This window comes from Bubalus kerabau, chromosome 6, assembly GCF_029407905.1.
Source record: "Bubalus kerabau isolate K-KA32 ecotype Philippines breed swamp buffalo chromosome 6, PCC_UOA_SB_1v2, whole genome shotgun sequence".
Classification (NCBI taxonomy): Eukaryota; Metazoa; Chordata; class Mammalia; order Artiodactyla; family Bovidae; genus Bubalus; species Bubalus kerabau.
Window position 1 is genome coordinate 51,749,358 of NC_073629.1, and position 20,396 is coordinate 51,769,753.

The 20,396-nt window shown below is 36.0% G+C and overlaps 1 protein-coding gene across 10 annotated transcripts in view; it reads left to right on the forward strand.

Moving 5' to 3' along the window:
- The window catches only part of EVI5 (ecotropic viral integration site 5), a 244,948-nt gene that overhangs the window by 192,619 nt on the left and 31,933 nt on the right, over positions 1-20,396 (forward strand). For 8 of the 10 annotated variants that reach the window (XM_055585126.1, XM_055585128.1, XM_055585131.1 and 5 more), the window contains one exon: positions 11,238-11,333. In XM_055585126.1, the coding sequence (XP_055441101.1) occupies positions 11,238-11,333 (96 nt within the window). Of the gene's footprint in view, positions 1-11,237; positions 11,334-17,029; positions 18,832-20,396 lie in introns of those variants that run through there. The other 2 variants (XM_055585130.1, XM_055585134.1) reach the window with 2 other exon arrangements.

Consider the following 20,396-nt stretch of genomic DNA (forward strand, 5'->3'; position numbering starts at 1 on the left):
TCCTTTAGGATGGACTTTTTGAATCTCTTTGCTGTCCAAGGGACCCTCAAGAGTCTTCTCCAACACCACAGTATGAGTTACTAATTTGAAATTTATAAACTATTATTGACATTATGTGGCTGTCTTTGGTTTATCTTTGTTTTTTTGTACTTGGTCTCCCTTGACTTCATATGGGATGGGATTACTGAATTTGTAAGTAATATTTTAATTTTTTCATACTGACCCTCTATACTTAAAGTGTCTGGCTCTCTGTCAAGTTCTTTGAGGCGTGGGGAGGAGGTGCTGTACCACGTGGTTTGCAGGATCTTAGTTCCCCAACCAGGGATTGAACCCATGCTGCCTACAGTGGAAGTGCAGAGTCCTAGCCACCGGACTGCCAGGGAAGTGCCCCTGTCAAGATCTAATAGGTTGATAAAGATGCTTTTTAGCAAAATTATTGGTACGTGTATCCTTTAAACAGGCCACAGAAAGGCATGTCTTATCCTTGAGATGAATATATAGGAGTCATATATATGGTCATCTGATGCTAAGGAAGGTACATGAGAAAATTTGACAGCTAAGGACTGAAATCCCCAACTTCTGGCTTACTAATACTCGTTACAGAGGGTCCAGAAAAAGATAAACGAGTAACATAAGCCATGTCATTTTTGGAAAAAAACAATTCTAGCACATTTCCTGTTGTGATTTGTCTTAGAATTAAGGTACTAGTAATGAAATCTGATTTCCATTCTTGGCTAGCCGTGTGGTCTTTGATAACTAGCCATGAGTCTGTTTAATCTTCTAGTGCTGTTGTCACCAGGCTGTGCTTAGATCAGTTCATCTATGAGGACAGTATTCTAGGAAAGCACCTTACCAAAAAAGAACACTTATTATGAGTTTATCAGTCTGGAGAAAATCTGGTTAAGAGAAAGAAGCGCTGACGTAAGAATCCAGAGGATGGGAATAATAGATCTAGATCATAATTGTCATCAAGCTGGGAAAGGACAATCTAGAGAAAAAAAAGTGATGGATGTAAAATGACAGAGTGATGAAATGATGTTTGCATAGATCTGGAAAGGCTTTTTGTAACTAATTCTTCAGAAGTCTTGGTTTCTTAGACAGTACTCCCCAAAGGGTTTGTCCGGTATTAACTCAGCCTAGCATAACAGTGTTTATCGTTAGTAAATGGATACATCATCATATATCCTTTCCTCATAGGGGAAAAAGTGAGACAAAAGCTGCTCTACCATGCATAAGAGTACGTATTTGGAGTTAAGTTTGTGTTATCAAAAACAAAAAACTAAGAAACAGAGATAAATCTTTCACTGAGATGATAACCCCCATGACATGAAATTTAAAGAAAATTAAAATATGACAGTTTTAACTATCCAGAAGATGAATCACATTTTCTTCAGTTACAGTTTTTCTAGCAATGAGCACTCTCTCAGTAAGCAAGATAAAGCTTAATGAGTGGTTGTTTTATGCTTTTTTTTTTTTAAGGTTAGGTAGGACAGTTACTAACTCCTAGAGGGTGCATGCTGGAATATATAGTAGTAAAATGTGGTACCTGCAGTTAACATTCAGATAGTTCAAACAATACATATAAATAGAACAAAAGCAAATGTGGCAAAAGAGTAATTGGTGAATTTAAGGAGTATATGGATATTGTACTGTAATTTCAGCTCTTTGGTAGATTTAAAACTTTTAAAAACTAAAAAGCTAGAGAAAAATTTTGCAATAAGTTAATGATAGACTACATGCTTTTATATTTGATCTAGGGTGCTTTCTACTACCTCATCTACACATCTAGTATATTAAGTAGGTGTTAACTGGTTAAATTCTTTAAAAAAACAAAATCTTCTAAGCAAATTATCTGGTTGTAAAGAGTATGAAAAAACCTATGACTTGAAACACAGCTTTTAAAATCTGCTATCTTCCTGTCTAAGGAAGTGTCCTTCCTGTGGCAATATAGGGTAAGTTATAACCAGCATTAAAAACATAGATAAAGAAAGAAACAAGAATGGACTCTTAGGCTTGGCTATTACAATATCTCTTTAAAAATGAGACTTATTCATGAATTTAAACAAACCTGGACCCCTGCCTCTTTTCTCACTGCCACAATACTTTTTAATGTTGTACACTGCTAAACCACAGTTTTCTTCCAGACACTTGTTCAAAGCAACTTAACAACATATTTATCTCAGTTTTGTTGCAGCATAACATGCAAAATCATGCTCCGTAGAGCTACAGAGCATACACTTCACGTTTTCTCTTCCATCTTTTAGCTTGATATGCATCACCGTACTTAATCGTTCAACCTTTTAAATAGTATGTTGGAGTATAGTAAATATAGGTGAAAATATTTCTCATTAAAATGTCTACTTTCTGCTGTGCCTTGCACAAATACATAATTCATTTTTTTCCCTGCTGACCACAGCATTTATGATTTTTCAATCAATAGGTTGAAAATATTCCAGTAACAGAATATTGTCACATCCTGACCACAGCCATCTCTACCTTATTCTTTCTATGATTAAAGCTCTCAAAAGTTGCAGGAACAAAACAGGTGAAAACATATGCCTAAGGTTGTTAATCAGCAATCTAGGTGGTTGAATACCAGAATCACTACTCTAAGTAAAAGATTTCTCTCTACACATTCATGGGTTATATTAAAGAACATAACTCTAGGGCTATTAACAATCTGTTACCTGATTAAAAATTTACAGAATTGGATTCCATTTTCTCTTATTTATTGCCATATCTCCTCATAAATATTGGGGTTTTAAGTTTTAAAAGAATTCTTTTCTTGGTCCACAGATCTTTGGCTTTTTTTTTTTTTCTCATTCTTTAGAACAATTAGTTTTCAGTCTTACAGGTCATATGTGTAGAATTTTCTCAGATCCTAAACATTTTATTTAGTTCCTCATCATACATTACCAAACTTTAAAATTATATTTTCTGTTTGAAAGCTAGGTTAACCAAGAAAGGGATTTGAGTTCAAAATTGAACCAACCTCTGTAGACAGGGAACTGACCAGCTGAAACTATCACAGAAATAACATGAAGTGAAACTGATAGCAGAATTGAAAGAAATTAAAGAACCCTTGACAGCTCTCTTCTATTTTTGTTTTTAAATATATTTGTTCTGGAAACATAGAGACTATTTGTAAATAAGTTTTTGAGTCTTGGTCATTTACCTGAACATTCACTGTCATTGTAGTTTAAAAAATATCTCCTTTTCTTTTTTTAATATATAAAATTACACTATGTAAATTCTATAATGAGTATCAACTCATAAAATACTGAGATTTTTAAGAAAAAAATAAACATTTTCTACTTGGCATATGAATTTTAGATTTGTGTTTTTTAAGAAATAGTTAATTTTCAAAGATAGTTCAAACCACTGCATTTCAGTGTATTTTTGTCACACTGGTTATGTCAGAATCACCCCTTGTTCAGAGATTTCAAGCTTCATTCCCAGACATTTAGAATTCAGTAGATCAGAAATAGATTCTCTTAATCTATAAGTTTACAAAACTCCCAAAGTAATGTTTTTTTCATAATCATCTTTGGGAATCATTGTTTTAAGCATTTCATAGGTTATGTTGTTTACATTATGGTGTTTGTTTCCTTGGGCTTCCCAGGTGGTGCTAGTGGTAAAGAACCTGCCTGCCAATGAGACATAAGAGACATGTGTTCAACCCCTGGTCAGGAAGATCCCTGGAGGAGGGTACGGCAACCCACTCCAGTGTTCTTGCCTGGAGAATCCCATGGACAGAGGAGCCTGGTGGGCTACAACCCATAGGGTCTCAAAGAGTGGGACTTGACTAAAGTAGCACATGTGCATTTACTTAGACGTATTTTTTAAAATATTTATTAGGTAGGATGTTTTATTGCAGGTAACAGAAAATCCATTTCTGGTTTTGTTTATGGCATAAATAATATGGCTTAAATACTAAATGGTATTTATTGGCTTGTGTGCCTAAAAGTCCAGAAGTAAGTTATGCTTCAGGAAAAGTTTAGTTTGAGCTCCATCTTGTATTTAACCATGATTCTTAAGGCTCTACCCTCCTGATCATTTTTATCTTCTGGAGGTTTTCCTTATTGTGTTAAAATGGCTAACAAGTGAGCTTTATACCCATGTGTCATAAAATCCAGAATAAGAAACTATACCCCATACTTTGTGGCAAAAGTTTTGAGTGTCACACTTTGAGAAACTCCTGAACCAATCACTATGCAAAATAGATGTGTTTATCTTGTTTGGGTTAAATTCCACCAATCAGGGCCTACCTATGGAGTTGAGGATCAGGATAATTCCAATCCTATTACCACTACATAATGAAGGAGAGAGAATGGATTTTGAGGTAACAACCATAAAATCTACTGTATGTTATTATAGAGATGAACTATAACTTAGCCTGCTCCAAAATTATATTCTATTTAATGAAGTACTGATTGTATGGTTTAATCATATTCCTTTTTCATTTCTTGAGTTTTCAGTAAAATGTGAAGAAAGCAGTGTCCATTCTAAAGCAAAACATGGATTTCTGTTTTGCTTGTTTTTTTGTCCCCACTGCTTGGCATGTGGAATCTTAGTTTCCTGACCAGGAGTTGAACCCACATTCCCTGCAGTAGAAACATGGAGTCTTAACCACTGAACTGCCAGGGAAGTCCAAAAACATGGGTTTTTAAGTGAAGAATCATTAAGTAACTTTGGGAGATAAGAACAGTTTGGACCAAGTGCTTACCTTTTAGCAGACTGGGAAGGGAGAGGAAATTAGTTGTTTTTTATTGATGACTTCTTCCAATACTTTATTATGAAAAATTTCAAAAATACAGAAGTTGAAAGAATTGTGTTATAGTGAACACCATAAATTCACCACCTCCATTCTAAAATTAATATTTTGACATATTTGTTTTATCTCTTATTTCATCAGATACTTACCTATCCACCATTCTAGCGAATTTATTTTTTCAGTGCATGCCAGAGTAAGTTATAGTTGTCATACTTTACCCCAGTCACTTAAGCTTGCATATTATTAACTAGAATTATTAATGACCTTTTGACTAAGAGGTTCATATATAAAGCTCAGTGACTTGAGGCCTTAATATGAATTAGATTATTTTAGACATCATAATGATAATTCCTAAAATTATTTTTCAAAAGTAGATCCAAGTGTGAAATGTATGTTTAAAGCTTTTATAAATGTTACTTTATGCTATCTTGATGTAAAGTTTCTTTTACTGTGTGACAAAAAGTATTTAAGGTCTGTTCATTGAAATTGCTGAATGCCAAAATTGTTGACACGTTGGATCTCTCTTCCTTTAAGTTTGTTACTTACCTTATTGTTTTGCTTAGGAAACCAGTTAACTGGCAATCTGTTGTTATCAGCTGGACCAAAACAAAACCTCAAGAAAATTCAGGTTCATGGTAAATTTACCACTGTAGCTGACATTTTCCCACCATCTTATCAGAAAGAACCATGTGGACATTTCTTGAAAATAGAAAGGTGTAAAAATACTTTCAAAAAAACCCTTCAGTTCAGTTCAGTCACTCAGTCGTGTCCGACTTTTTGCGACCCCATGAATCGCAGCATGCCAGGCCTCCCTGTCCATCACCAACTCCCGGAGTTCACTCAAACTCACGTCCATCGAGTCAGTGATGCCATCCAGCCATCTCATCCTCTGTCATCCCCGTCTTCTCCTGCCCCCAATCCCTCCCAGCATCAGAGTCTTTTCCAATGAGTCAACTCTTCACATGAGGTGGCCAAAGTACTGAAGTTTCAGCTTTAGCATAAACATTAGATAATTGAATGAACTGCCACAGAAGTGAAATTAAATTGATACCTACTTATTAGACTATAGTAATTATATATGTTTTTTGGTATTATAAGCATACAGTTATACAATATTGTAAAGTTTAAAAATAAAATAAAATTAAAAAAAAACATACAGTTATTCAGTTTTTACATTTAAAAAGAATCTTTGAAAGACTTTATATTAACATATTTAAGTGAGACCCTATTTGTAGAATATAAAATCATAGACTTACAGATAAAACGTCATTTTTATACATTTCAGTTCATTATATAGCATTCAGGACATCTCTTACTTTTCATTTCTGTTATTGAAATATCAGCTATATTCCCTTAAAGCAGGCTATTGAATCAAAATACCCCAGGTGGAGCTTTCCACTTGTATCTGTCGCCCTGGTGTGCTCGTAATGTGTGACGGTGTGCCTGGATGGTAATTGTCTTCTCCTGGGGTAACTGCTAAAGTCTGGAGCCGCTTATTCACCCTTCCTCTTTCTTCAGTTTAGCCAGTGCCTTACAGGTTGTTTACTGGGGTATCTGTCCACAGAAACAGTGATTTAATAGGCATCAGAATGTTTTTATTTGTAAAAATTTTTCAAAAAAACTAACAGGAATCTTTATATTTAAATCTAAAAAGAACAACTATATGCAGTTAGATTTCATCAAATATATAGTGTTTCTCTTTGAAATTCTGCCTTTTTTCCTACAATTAATAGACATTGAAAGAACACCTATTTTTAACAATAAAATCTAAAAGGGCTTCTTTGATTTTCACAAGTGTCATTCAGGAGTCTTTTTTTAAGTTAAAAGCTTTTCATTTTTTATTGTAAAGTTTCTTAACTGCTCTGTTTTTTCATTAAATACTACCTTCCCTCCAAAGAAATCAAAGTGCTATAGCAAACTTTTTAGCCAAACCCTACAGTGACCCACCCACCTTTGGAAGAAACAAATCTCTGGAGTCATTTGATCATTTTTTGTAAAACAGACTTAATGATTTCTGTCTTGCCAAGCCTTTTTTCCAATGGTCTTAATTATTATTACTGGTCATTCTACAGCCATTCAGATCTAACACACTTCTACATTCTTACAGCTTTAGCACTTACCTTAGGCTTTGTCATTTTTTGTTGTTGTTTAGTTGCTAAGTTGTGTCTAACTCTTAGTGACCCCATGGACTATAGCCTACCAGGCTCCTCTCTCCATGGGGTTTTCTAGGCAAGAACACTGGAGTGGTTTTGCCGTTTTATTTACCCTGAAAATTTTACATTATCCCACATGATAATGTTGCTCTATGATGACCAAAATCCTCAAGACTTTTAACTTTCTTGAGGACCTAATTAAAAATCACCTTTATCCAAGTATGATTCCAACCCATAAACATTTAGCTTATTTCATTCAGAAGGATATCTTCCAAGTAGTAGATTGCGCTTATCATTTAATCACCTATTTCAAGAGAATTAATATGACATAGTAATAAAATTAGACTGAAATAAAAAGCCAGCTGAACACATATATTAAAATGGATAATTCTTATCACATTTCCTGGCTTTGGAAATATAGTTACTTACTAAAAATATGCTACCCTTTCTAATGTCACATAGGATTTAGAAAGTCCATTCTGTAAGAATAATGGCTTTATTTTATTTATATTAATGAATATTCTCCTTCCAAAAAATTTTTTCTACATTCTTCCTTGTCTTCCTTCTTCTTTCAGTTATTCACTACTTAATCCTTTCTACCTGATATCATCTTTTCCATCTTTAAGATATACAGGACTAAAGGTGGAGTAAGTCTAGAGCCAAGGAAAATCTTAGAATGAGATATAGTCATGCAACAGACTGAATATAGGTAGTGGGTTCATTAGTCTTTATTTTATTACACTTTTGTTCCTATTCTTCCTTTGAAATATTTCATTTAAAAAGTGGACTATTAAAAATAAGATGCAGGCATAAGGATATGTAAGTCGTATTAGATAACTGTAAATTGATAATATGGATCATATTAGCTTAGGGCCATAGATGCCAAGTAGCTATAGCATTTTAAATTCTTTTGGTATTGAAATTCCTGTGTAAATCAGAGGGAAAAGTGCAAGTGTTAGTCATTTAGTCATGTTCTACTCTTTGCGACCCCATGGATTGTAGCCCACCAGGCTCCTCTGTCCATGGGATTTCCTAGGTAAGAATACTAGAGTGGGTTGCCATTTCCTCCTTCCCAACCCAGGGATCGAACCTAGGTCTCCTGCATTGCAGGCAGATTTTTTACCATCTGAGCCACCAGGGAAGCCCTTAAATCAGCAGAGGCTAAAATAAGTATTTTTGTAACAAATCCAAGAAAGCTAATTTGTGAGTCCTTTGCATAGATCTCCATATATTCTGTTTCATTATTTCTCATGTTCAAAGTGCCATAATTTAAGGTAGAAAATGTGTCATCTATTGTTGTGACTCTTGAGCATCCAATTCACTCAGTCTTTCATTTAAGTGTCCTTATCTAGGAAATAGGAATAAAAATGTCATCACTGGCTCAATGGACATGAGTTTGAGCAAGCTCCAGGAGATGATGAAGGACAGGGAAGCCTGGAGTGCCACAGTCCTTGGGGTCGCAAAGAATCCTGCACGACTGAGGGACTGAACAACAACGGTTATACACGTTGTGATGATTACATGTAAAGGGCTTAGAACAATTCCTAGCTCATTGTAAGCCTGTCTTTCTCTACCACCACTCCTCCAATAGAGAAGCTCTACAGAAAATTGAGTAGCTATTTTCTCAGTTGTTCTAAGGATGATATAAAGCTAGTACCATTTTAGATGCATAGGAGGTAAGTTGGATCATTACATACAAGGATACTTTAGGCATTAGGGCTTAATTCCTGTCATAAGTAATATGAGTTTATATGTTCAGTCATATCCAACTCTTTGCAGCCCTGTGGACTGTATGTAGGCCAACAGGCTCTTCTGTCTGTGGAATTTTCCAGGCAAGAATACTGGAGTGGGTTGCCATTTCCTTCTCGAGGGCATCTTCCTGACCCAGGGATTGAACCTGTGTCTCCTCCATTGCAGGCAGATTCTTTACCCGCTGAGTCATTGGGGAAGCCTGTGGGGGAACCTCAATTGTGAAGGCCTAATAAGTGCTCAAGATATGTTAGCTTTTATTTTTTTGGTTATAAGTGACAGATCCATATTCAAACTGGTTTAAGTAATCAAGAGATTTTATTGGTTTATATAAATGAAAAAATCGGTAAGGAAGGCTTCAGAGATGGTTTGATTAGGATTCTATTTTGGTATCCTTGCTGTTCTATTGGTTCTGCTATCATTTCTCTGGCCATCGTATTAATATTTCTAAACTTTCAAAAGAATTTTTGTCTCAAATATGGGAATATGGCTAAAAACCATAAGGTGTCTTATGTATGTATTTTGAAGGACCTGCATGTTTGAAATATAGTAATTGTTAAATTAATTCTTTTTTTAGATGATTATATGTGTTTAAATGTATGAGAAAAGTTTTAAAGCCTGTGGAGTAGGGAATGGCAATCCACTCCTGTATTCTTGCCTGGAGAATTCCATGAACAGAGGAGCCTGGTGGGCTACAGTCCATGGGGTCACAAAGAGCAGACATGACTAAGCATTAACACTGACTAGACAGAAACAGTAGTAGTTCTTTTGTTGTTGTTTAGTCGCTAAGTCATTTCCAACTCTTTTGTGACCCCATAGACTGTAGCCTGCCAGGCTCCTCTTGCCAGGAAATTTCCATGGAATTTCCCAGGCAAGAATCCTGGAGTTGGTTGCCATTTTCTTCTCCAGGGTATCTCCCCGACCCAGGGATCAAACCCACATCTCCTGCATTGCAGGCGGCTTCTTACCACTGAGCCACCAGGGAAACTCAATTGTTTTTTTACCTCTCTACAAATATTAGTTACATCAAACTGCTTCAGCAGGCCACATTCCAAGAGAAGGTTTTTAAGTCAAATTTCCATAAGAAAAAAAGAGAGGGAAGGATCATATAGGAATAACTTGATGAAAGGATTGCAGAACAGACTAAAGGGTACATAAGAATGAAATGAAGGTGGCAGGAATAGAGTAACACAGAAGAGCAGTCTTGTTGGGGTGGTTGCCATTACTCTGCAAAGGAGCTGCCCATCCTGTTGCCAAGGCAGTTCTGGCTAGTTCTTCTTTTTGCTAAGGATGTTAGGGGGAGGGCATGTGGAAGCAAAGTAGAGGCTGCATGTGATTGCAGTCAGAATTCCAAACCAGATTATGTCCAAGGTCCCTTCTTACTGTGAGTGGAAAGACACATTTTCCACGTTGGAAAATGCTCTTCACTACAACCGATCACACTCAAGGTAATTGTACAGAACCTAAGGCACCTTTTACAACTTACTTTTAAGTAACTGATAAATGTTTAGATACCACTAAGATAACTTTTACAGGAACTCCAAAATTCTCTCAAATCACAATGTATTATCCTTCTGCTGCATGCTGATATTGAATGATCTTCAAGTACTATTCTTGAGATAATAGCAAGTGTAGAACAGCTTGTATGGTGTCTATAGTATGAGTAAAAATATGTGTGTATACATGTGAAGACTACATGAAAAAAACCGTTAACAGTGGTTGTCTCCATGAAAAGAAACTGAGTGGTGACTATTGAAGGTAAATTGGTACTTTTCTGACATCAGGAGTTGCTCAGTAGTTTTCAGTAGATGTCTCTGGATCAGAGCTTCTTAACATTTTAAACATCAGACATGGCCTCCTAAACAAATAATCTGAAGACACCAAAAACAATCCTGTTTTTTTCCCTTTACCTTACAAGTTCATTTGTTTTCAGGTGGTATAAGAAAAAGGCAGTTCCTCCTCTTTCCAGTCTGTCTCCCTGGAAAATGATTCCAGCATGATTCTGTAACTAGTTCTCAGGATTAGAGCACCTTTTAATCACATTGCTGAGCTAATTAAACAGAAGCTATTCAGAGCCATCTTCCCCTTGTAAGAGGGTTTTGAAGAACCTTTTCTCTTTTTTTTTTTTTTTTCTTTCTGTCCCCCAGCAAAAGCAACTTCCTACTGTAATTGTAGGAGGCTTACCACTTTCCCAATTAAGCATTGAATCTCTTATGGAATGGATAGAAAAGCATTTACCCTCAAAATGACTTAATAAATGGCTTTCAAATTCTAGGGTAATTTTTTTTCACTAGTAGACCCTTTTCAATTATTGATTTCTAAGAGTCTCTCAAAAGGTACAGTTTATAAATTGTGTTAATTATATTAATACAGTTAATCAGCATTATTTAGAAATAGTATAGTTTTCTATTAATTTTACAAAAATAGCTTGAGAATATATTTGTTCAGAATTTAGCCAGTTAAAGGATATGCACTTTATGCTGTCCTGAATCTTCAAATACTTGAGTACAGGCTGTGAAAATTGTCCCTTGATTTTGCTTTGTTATATTGTCACAAAACAGAAAGAAGAAGGAAAGCTTCAAGGACAGCTTAACAAGTCTGATTCTAACCAGTACATTAGGGAACTGAAAGATCAGATAGCAGAGCTGAATCATGAGGTAAGTGATAAATTTTGATCGTCACATATTTCTTTCTTCCTTCCTCTGTATTGTAACAACACTCTATTATTGCTTATGATTGACTCTTTCATGGTAAATATTTTTTGTGAATCTTTGATTATTATTAATAATAGTATTTTAGAAGATTATCTTCTTTTTAACACACATTTTTCTGTTCTAGTATTGAGGATTTGTTTTCCTTAAACCTCGTTAATCATATCTGAAATGATCAATTAATGTTTATATGGCAAATATTTTACTTTTTTATTGAGATCTGAAAACACTTGATTGTTTGCCTGGGTTTCAAAGTTACTTCAATTAAACTAAATTTTTCTTCTTATCTCTATAGTAGATTTGTGGTATTACCGTTGTGACTAAAGGGAAGTCTTTTTTACTCTTGTCTTCTTTTTCACTTCATAGCAGTATTACTGAGATTGCAAAAAAGGATACTTGCCTAATATCAGTTAACAGATTTCTTAGTATCTGAATACTTTTTAAACTGGCACTAACTTGAATCTGTGAGAGTCAACTCATGAAATTTTCAAGTAGTTTTTACTAGATAGTTTTATTATCCTAGGTAATTTAAATTATTTAAAATAGTGTGTTTTGTTAGAGAGACACTTTTTAATTAATGTGATTCTAGGTCAGTTTCCTTGGGTTTTTTCCTAATGATAACTATCTAATTAAACATAAATGGAAAAGTATGCTTCTTATATTGAACTATTTGTACAATAATATTTATTCACAGTGATTTGAAGGGGTAACATAAACCTCGCTTCTTAAGAAAGAAACTCATTTTCTTCACTAAATTAACTTAACCTCAAAGGAAAAAGTTTGGACATTACCCTTTCCTGGTATTACACTCTTCAGTTAAAGTCTGTATTTTGGGTAATACCTCCTGGAGGCAGTCAATCTAAGTAAATTCTGAATGAAAAGGAAAAAAGCTAACAAAAATGATAAATCTTAGATGTGGTTTAATTTAATTTGCCTTGAAGTTTTGTAGGTCTTTCCTATAAATACTGATTTTTCAGCTGTGATAGCATTTGAGGGATCCAAGATCATGTATAATCTTATTCATGTGAATTTTTTTATAATCTGATCTGATAGTCATACATGAAAGAACAAGTTACAAATAAGCATGTTCTAGAGATTCTTATTGAGAACCCTAGGGATTATTCCTTACATTCAAAAGATTTTCTCAAAGAAAATTATGGCTGAAATAAATCAATTTCCCATTTATAATTTTGACATCTAGTGATAAGGAAATATATCTTAACTAAAAATAATGATACTCTCTCCTCATCAGGAATGCCAGAAAATAGTTAACATGAGGTTTAACTTTAATGTCAGATTTTTAGGTGTGGCTTGTGAAAACAATCTTTAATTTTAGAACAGTTTGTGATAAGATGCTAATTGGGTGATTCAGAATAGGCCAGAATCGTGGGCTTAAACAAGTCCCAGTTAGAAAACAGTAGAGAGGAGAATGAGTATAGTTGGGGACCACACTCGCAACCCACTCCAGTATTCTTGCCTGGGAAATCCCATGGACAGGAGGCTGGCAGGCTATGGTCCATGGGTTGCAAAGAGTGGGACACAGCTTAGCAACTAAGCAGCAGCAGCAGCAGGAAACCACACAGGCACACAGAGGTGAGAGTGAGTATAGGGTTGGGAGTGGAGGAGGCCAGGTTTGATTCAGAAGTAATGTGACTGTGTTGGGGAAATAAAGTTAGACTGAATAGAATAGTTTATGGTTAATATTCAAAGCTAGAAGAGATTAAGTTTGCTAGATATTGTGAAACCACTATAGGTCTTTAGTTGGAGACTTATTTTCATTATGTTTTTGGAGCAAATTTTAACAGTATTCACCTGTTCAAAGTTTCATAACTAAAGAAAGCATAAGGGAAAACAAGTGAAAGTTTAAACTGAGATACTGGCTGTAGTTGACTTAGTACAAAACTTACTATTTATTGGCCAGCTTCTTGAGAGATTTAAACAAATCTCACCTTTTTATTCTAGTGATTTTTTTTTTTTTTATTCTTGTGTATAGCACTTCACAGTGGGGGAAAAAAGACAGATAGATAAACTGAAGTCAGTCTAATTGCTCCAACTTAACTTTTGCTTGTGTGCTAGAATTTGCTAGAATCTTTGACTTTCAACATAAGAATTGACTTTTAAGTACTAATGCTGTATTTGAGCATGTGACTGTTAATAGTTACTGTGTTAGCTGATTTTTGTACTTCTCTAAATGTTGAAGGAAATATTGAAACAGCTTTGCAGATTCATCTTCCTGAAGATATAGCAATGTTGTGCATGTTCTAACAGCTATGACCACTTAGCATAGTTGTCTGTATGAAATGGTAAAGAGAATTAAACAAGTTATTTTTCATGAATGGCTGAATATATTGTTAATCCATTAAGTAGCAATAATATATACTGTTTATTGGTCTGTCACTCAAGCATGGTGTCAGACACTTCATATTTATTATTACTAATCTTCATAATAATCCCATATGATGGTAGTATCCTCAGTTGAATAGATGTGGAAACAGACTCAGAATGATTAAGTGACTTTTCCCAAGATGACACAAATAGTAAACGATTGAGCCAGGGTTTAATCCAGAGGGGCCGATCTTTTCTGTGCTACTTACAGAGAGTTTAGATTAGAAAACAATATTTAAAATCTTAAGAATATCAATTAGTGACCATATTTTAACCGTGTTGTCCTCCTTGACACATGAATTTGCATATATCCTGTAAGTAAATTCTGCAGCTGACCTAGTCACAAGAGCTCCCTATCTCTCTCTGTTAGCATTGCAAATAGAGATTTATATTCATGTTCTGCAGCTTACTATCATCCATCCACACACCTTCTCTGACTCCCAACCCCTGTGATTCTTACCCTTACCACCTAATTTTGCTCCTAGTATTACCTACCTACCATAGAAATCTTTTAATTTGAAGCCTCTTACCCTGCCAAGAGCTTCACAGAAGCCACTATGGAAGCTCTTGCTGCCCCAGACCTGGAAGGGGCTGTGAATAAATCCTCTCCTAACCCTACGTTCTGTCCTCATGGCAGACATAGAAAAGACCCAAGGTCCCAATTTAAGTGCTTTCCTTTCCCTGTCTTCCCACCTTCTGCCCTTTCATCCATCTGTCATCACAGCACCTACTCTGTACTAGGCACTGGGTTTAGAACTGAATATAAAGGAGATTGAAATACAATTCATAGCCTCAAGGGACTCACAGTCTAACAAAGGAGATTGTTGTTGTTCAGTTGTTCAGTCCTGTCTGACTCTTTGCAACCCCATGGACTGTAGCATGCCAGGCTTCTGTGTCCTTTACTGTCTCCCTTCACTGTCTCCTTCATTGTTTACTCAAACTCATGTCCATTGAGTCAGTGATGCCATCCAACCATCTCATCCTCTTGTCAACTTCTCCTCCTGCCCTCTCCCTCAATCTTTCCCAGCATCAGGGTCTTTTCCAGTGAGTCAGCTCTTTGCATCAGATGGCTTCAGCATCAGTCCTTTCAATGAATATTCAGGACTGATTTTCTTTAGGATTGACTGGTTTGATCTCCTTGCAGTCCAAGAGACTCAGGAGTCTTCTCCAGCACTGCAGTTCGAAAGCATCAATTCTGCTGTGATCCAACTCTGACATCTGTACATGACTACTGGTAAAACCATAGCTTTGACTAGACGGACTTTTGTTGGCAAGGTGATGTCTCTGCTTTTTAATATGCTGTCTGGGTTTGACATAGCTTTTCTTCCAAGGAGCAAGCGTCTCTTAATTTCATGGCTGCAGTCACTGTCCATGGTGATTTTGGAGCCCAAGAAAATAAAGTCTGTCATTGTTTTCATTTTTTCCCCATCTATTTTCCACGAAGTGATGAGAGCAGTTGCCACTATCTTAGTTTTTGGAATTCTTTAGCTTTCGTCATGAGACTCTTTAGTTCCTCTTCACTTTCTGCCATTAGGGTGGTATCATCTGCATGGGTGGTGTCATCTGCATATCGGAGGTTATTGATATTTCTCCCAGTAATCTTGATTCCAGCTTGAGCTTCATCCAGCCCAGCATTTCTCATGAGGTACTCTGCATAGAAGTTAAATAAGCAGGGTGACAATATACAGCCTTGACATACTCCTTTCCCAATTTGGAACCAGTCCATTGTTCCATGTCAGGTTCTAACTGTTGCTTCTTGACCTACATACAGGTTTCTCAGGAGGCAGATAAGGTGGTCTGGTATTCCCATCTCTTGAAGAATTTTCCACAGTTTATTGTGATCCACACAGTCAAAGGCTTTAGCATAGTCAATGAAGCAGAAGTAGATGCTTACCTGGAATTCTCTTGCTTTTTCTGTGATCCAACAGATGTTGGCAATTTGGTCTCTGGTTCCTCTGCTTTTTCTAAATCCAGCTTATACATCTGGAAGTTCTTGGTTCAAGTAGTGCTGAAGCCTAACTTGTAGGGTTTTAAGCATTACCTTGTTAGCATGTGAAATGAACAGAATTGTGCAGTACTTAGAACATTCTTTGACATTGCCTTTCTTTGGGATTGGAATGAAAACTGACCTTTTTCAGTCCTATGACCACTGCTGAGTTTTCTGAATTTGCTGACATGTTGAGTGCAGCACATTAACAGCACCATTTTTTAGGATTTTAAATAGCTCAGCTAGAATTCAGTCACTTCCACTAGCTTTGTTCATTGTAATGCTTTGTAAGGCCCACTTGACTTTACACCCCAGGACTGACTCTAATGATCACACCATCATGGTTATCTGGGTCATTAAGACCTTTTTTGTACAATTCTTCTGTGAAATCTAGCCACCTCTTCTTAACTTCTTTTGCTTCTGTTAGGTCCTTACTGTTTCTGTCCTTTATTGTGCCCATCTTTGCATGAAATGTTCCTTTGGTATTTCCAATTTTCTTGAGATCTAGTCTTTCCCATTCTGTTGTTTTCCTCTATTTCTTTGCATTGTTCTCCTAAGAAGGCTTTCTTATCTCTCCTTGCTATTCTTTGGAACTCTGCATTCAGATCAGTAAATCTTTCCCGTTCTCCTTTGCTTTCGCTTCTCTTCTTTTCTCAGCTATTTGTAAGGAAATAGGCATATAAACAAATTGTAATACATAATCAAAAGTATACATTATAGTAGATACCATTTGTTCGATAGTCGTTCTGTGTCAGACACTGTACTAAGTATTAAACTAACTTTATTTCTTTTAGTCTTCACTGCAAGCTTCTGAAGTAGGTAGCATCATTCTTATTCATGCTTTACATGTCATAAGGACTTCCCTTGTGGCTCAGATGGTGAAGCGTCTGCCTACAATGCAGGAGACCCAGGTTCGATCCCTGGTTTGGGAAGATCCTCTGGAGAAGGAAATGGCAACCCACTCCAGTACTCTTGCCTGGAGAATCCCATGGATGGAGGAGCGTGGTAGGCTACAGTCCATGGAATCACAAAGAGTCGGACATGATTGAGTGACTTCACTTTCTACATGTCATAAAACTGAGGTTCTTGGGTATTAAATAACTCCCCATGGTCATACACTAGTCAGTGACAGAGGTAGGAGGTTAGACTACATAACTTTAAGTCCACCTATGCACTTAATTCCCGTATGCTAAATAGCCTCCTTTGAAACATAGTGGGATAAGATGGCAACAGCATCTGGGCTGGGTTTTGAAAAATTAAACTTTTTCAGGAGGTTCGGAGGTCAGGAACATTTAAGTCAGAAGACATAAAGCTATAAGTTCCAGAAATGAATGAGCCGTCTGCTTCAGCATTTGATCCATCTTCTTACAGCTGCCAGCCATGAAAGACAAACAAAGAATATCTTCTAACTGCCTGGAAAGGAAGATAGAAGGAAATAGAAAGTTAATCTCATTTAGAAGCCAAAAGAAATGTACTCAGAAGTCATTGGGTATTGACATATTGAGAAGTATAATCATACAGTTCAGCCACAGTATCAATTGATGAAGCTTTTCTGGGTTCCTTTAAGCCTTGCTGTCATTTACAGTATTTTTTTCATGTGAAAATGCTCACCAAACAGCTGATCTGGAAATGTTTTTGCAACACAAATTTTATGTTTTAACTTGTTCTTGGTGCCGATGTGTTCTGGTAGATCTAGGAATAGGTAGATTTATTCCAGACTGAAGATAGTCCACTTATACTAAAAATTAAATATTTCCCCATTATACAGCTTTGCTTAATTTTTATGATGTCTTAATAAAATAGTTTTAATGTACTTTATATCCTTAAAATCCCACAAAAGTAATTCTAGCCTAATCACTTAGTAGCTTTTCTTTTTTATTTTTTTAGTAGCTTTTCTATATAAAGCAGATATTCCCTATTTTTATTAAACTTTCTGTGTGGTAGTTGCTAAACCAGATATAGATCTTTTGGATAACTGTTTTAATCTTCATGGTTATCCTGTAAAAATTGTTAATATTTCCACTTTATAGGCTCAATGAGGCTAAATAATTCATCTAAAGTTACATAACCAGTAAGTGGCAGAAGCTGGAATTTAGGGTCAGGACTTCTAGTCAGATTACAGTGCATTAAATAAGAATGAAGTAAAACCAAACATATTGAAGTAAAACCAAGCCATATATTTTTTAAAAGAAAGAAAAGAATTAGAGCATTTTTTATTCACTAATACCATGCCTTGTTCCAGATAGGATAAAGGAAGTTTGCAAATGATTTAAAAAAAAAAAGCAAAGTGTAATTTTGTGAGAAAAAGTCAAGAACACTAGGAATGTAACATGTAACCTTGAATAAGACCAATACAAAATCGCATACCACAAAAGTATCTTACACATTTTTATCATGGGCCTCAAGCTTGGCTCGAAGAATAAGGTTTTCAGCAGTCAGCAGAAAGGGGAAATCTGGTCACTTTAAACTTTTCATAGTGTCTTTGTGATAAAACAGACCAGTTGGTTAGAAGAGCCACACCTGTTCCTGATACTAAGACCAAGCAACAGTTTCTTCATTGCTCTTTCTGTGATGGAGACCTTCTAGAATGAGTCCACCAGCTATTATCCTTAACATTCTGCAGTCATTTGGGTTCATAGTCATAAAAATTGAACAATCTAAAGAACACAAACTTCTAAAACTTTTCTATAGAAGTATTACTTACAGAAAGGTGCCCAGGTGACAAGTTTACAGCTCAGTAAGTTATCACAGAGATCACATCCATGTAACCACCACCCAAGTCCAAGAGATAGACTGCAAAGCTCCATTCATGCTCTCTCCCATCCTGTCTTCAGTCATACCCTCCTCCTCAGAAATAACTATGATCTCAACTTCTAATACAGTGGTTTAAGTTTTTAAATTTTATATAAAGGACTTCTTATGGTGTATCTTCTTTTGTGCCATGCTTCTTTTGCTCAAAGTTGCTAGTGAAATTTAACCATGTTATTCTTAAATGTAGCTCTAGGTTATTCATTCTCATTGCTGTGTAACTTTTCTTTATATAAATATACCACAATTTATTTATCTATTCTGTTGGTGAATATTTTAATTACTTCTGTTTTGGCCTATTAAGATCATTGCTGTTGTTTATTGGGCTTCCCACGTGGCCTCAGTGGTAAAGAATCCACCTGCTAATATAGGAGATATGGGTTTAATCCCTGAGTCAGGAAGATCCCCTGGAGAAGGAAATGGCAACCCACTCTAGTATCCTTGCCTGGGGAATCTTATGGACAGAGAAGCCTGGTAAGCTACAGAGTCAGACACCACTTAGTGACTAAATAACAGCAACAACAATGTATACTCCTGTGCGCCATAAAGACAGTTTTCATTGTTTTACATGCTTGTCAGCATGTGGGATTGTCGGTCTTTATCTAATTTTAGTGACTGACTGTGAAGAGGATTCTCATTACAGTTTTAATGAGTATTTCCTTAATTACTAATAAGACTGAGTACCTTTCCCCTAGCATCCAGAATAGTGTTGGCATGTGGTAGGTACTCCATGAAAATGTTTTAAGTGAAGAAATGTTTGTGGAAGGCTTTGCTGATAAGGTAACATATAAGTTGTGATAGGAATGCTAAGGAGCTTCTGATGTGCAAAAAAACAGTGAAAAGATCATTCCTGGCAGAAAAAACAGCTAGCACAAAGAAAAATGAAGTGGACTTTTGAGAAACCATACTAACGTGGCTCGAATATAGTAGAGAATGGGAAAAAAAATAGTATGAGGTAAGACTAAAGAAAGAGAGTCAAATCCTATATAATGTTCTGTAAGCCAGGATCAATCATTTGGATTTAATTTTTGGCTAAGCAAGAATGATGTGATCTGATTTGCCCTGCCTGCTATGTGGTGAATTGGTTGTAGGACAGTAAGAATGGAAATAGGGAGGTTCATTAGGAGGCCATTAAAATAGTCCAGGTAAGAGCAGAAGTGGAAATCTTAGCGCACTGGATGTTTTAGAGGTAGAGAACTTGCTGGTGGATTGTGTGAGGAACATGAGAGAGAGAGTAGTCAGTGACTCCAGAGATGCTTGACAGTTGAGTGAATGGTTGGTGCAACTTACTGAGGTTAGGGAAGGTAGAAGATCCAAAGTTTTAAGGTTGAGATTCCTATTAAACATTAAAACGAAAATAGCAGGCAGACAATGGATATGTGAGTATGAGGCTCTAAAAAGAGATCAGGGGCTAAAAATAGGTTTATTTGTCATTGGCATATAAATAGCATTCATCAATAAAGAGAAAGAGGGTCTAGGAGCAAGTTTGTGGTGCTCCTCACCTTTAAGGTCAAGAGAGCCAGCAAAGGAGACCAAAATCACCAGTGGGCTAGGAGGAGATCTAGCAAGGGTGAAGTATTCAAGAGGCTCCCAAAAGGAGACCTTCAAGAAGGAAGCACTTCAACATAGTTGTTTCCTAATCCATCTGAAGAATGAATTTATTTAAAGTGATTTTGTCATCCTTTCCCATGATTTATCAGAAAAATGATTTATGAAAGAACTTGAGAAGGAGCTGTGATTTGTCAGTTGACACCCTCTTGAAGAAATTAGAGAAATGTTAGCTATTTCAGGACAAGATTGGCCAGAAAATAAGAAAAAGGAAAGAATTA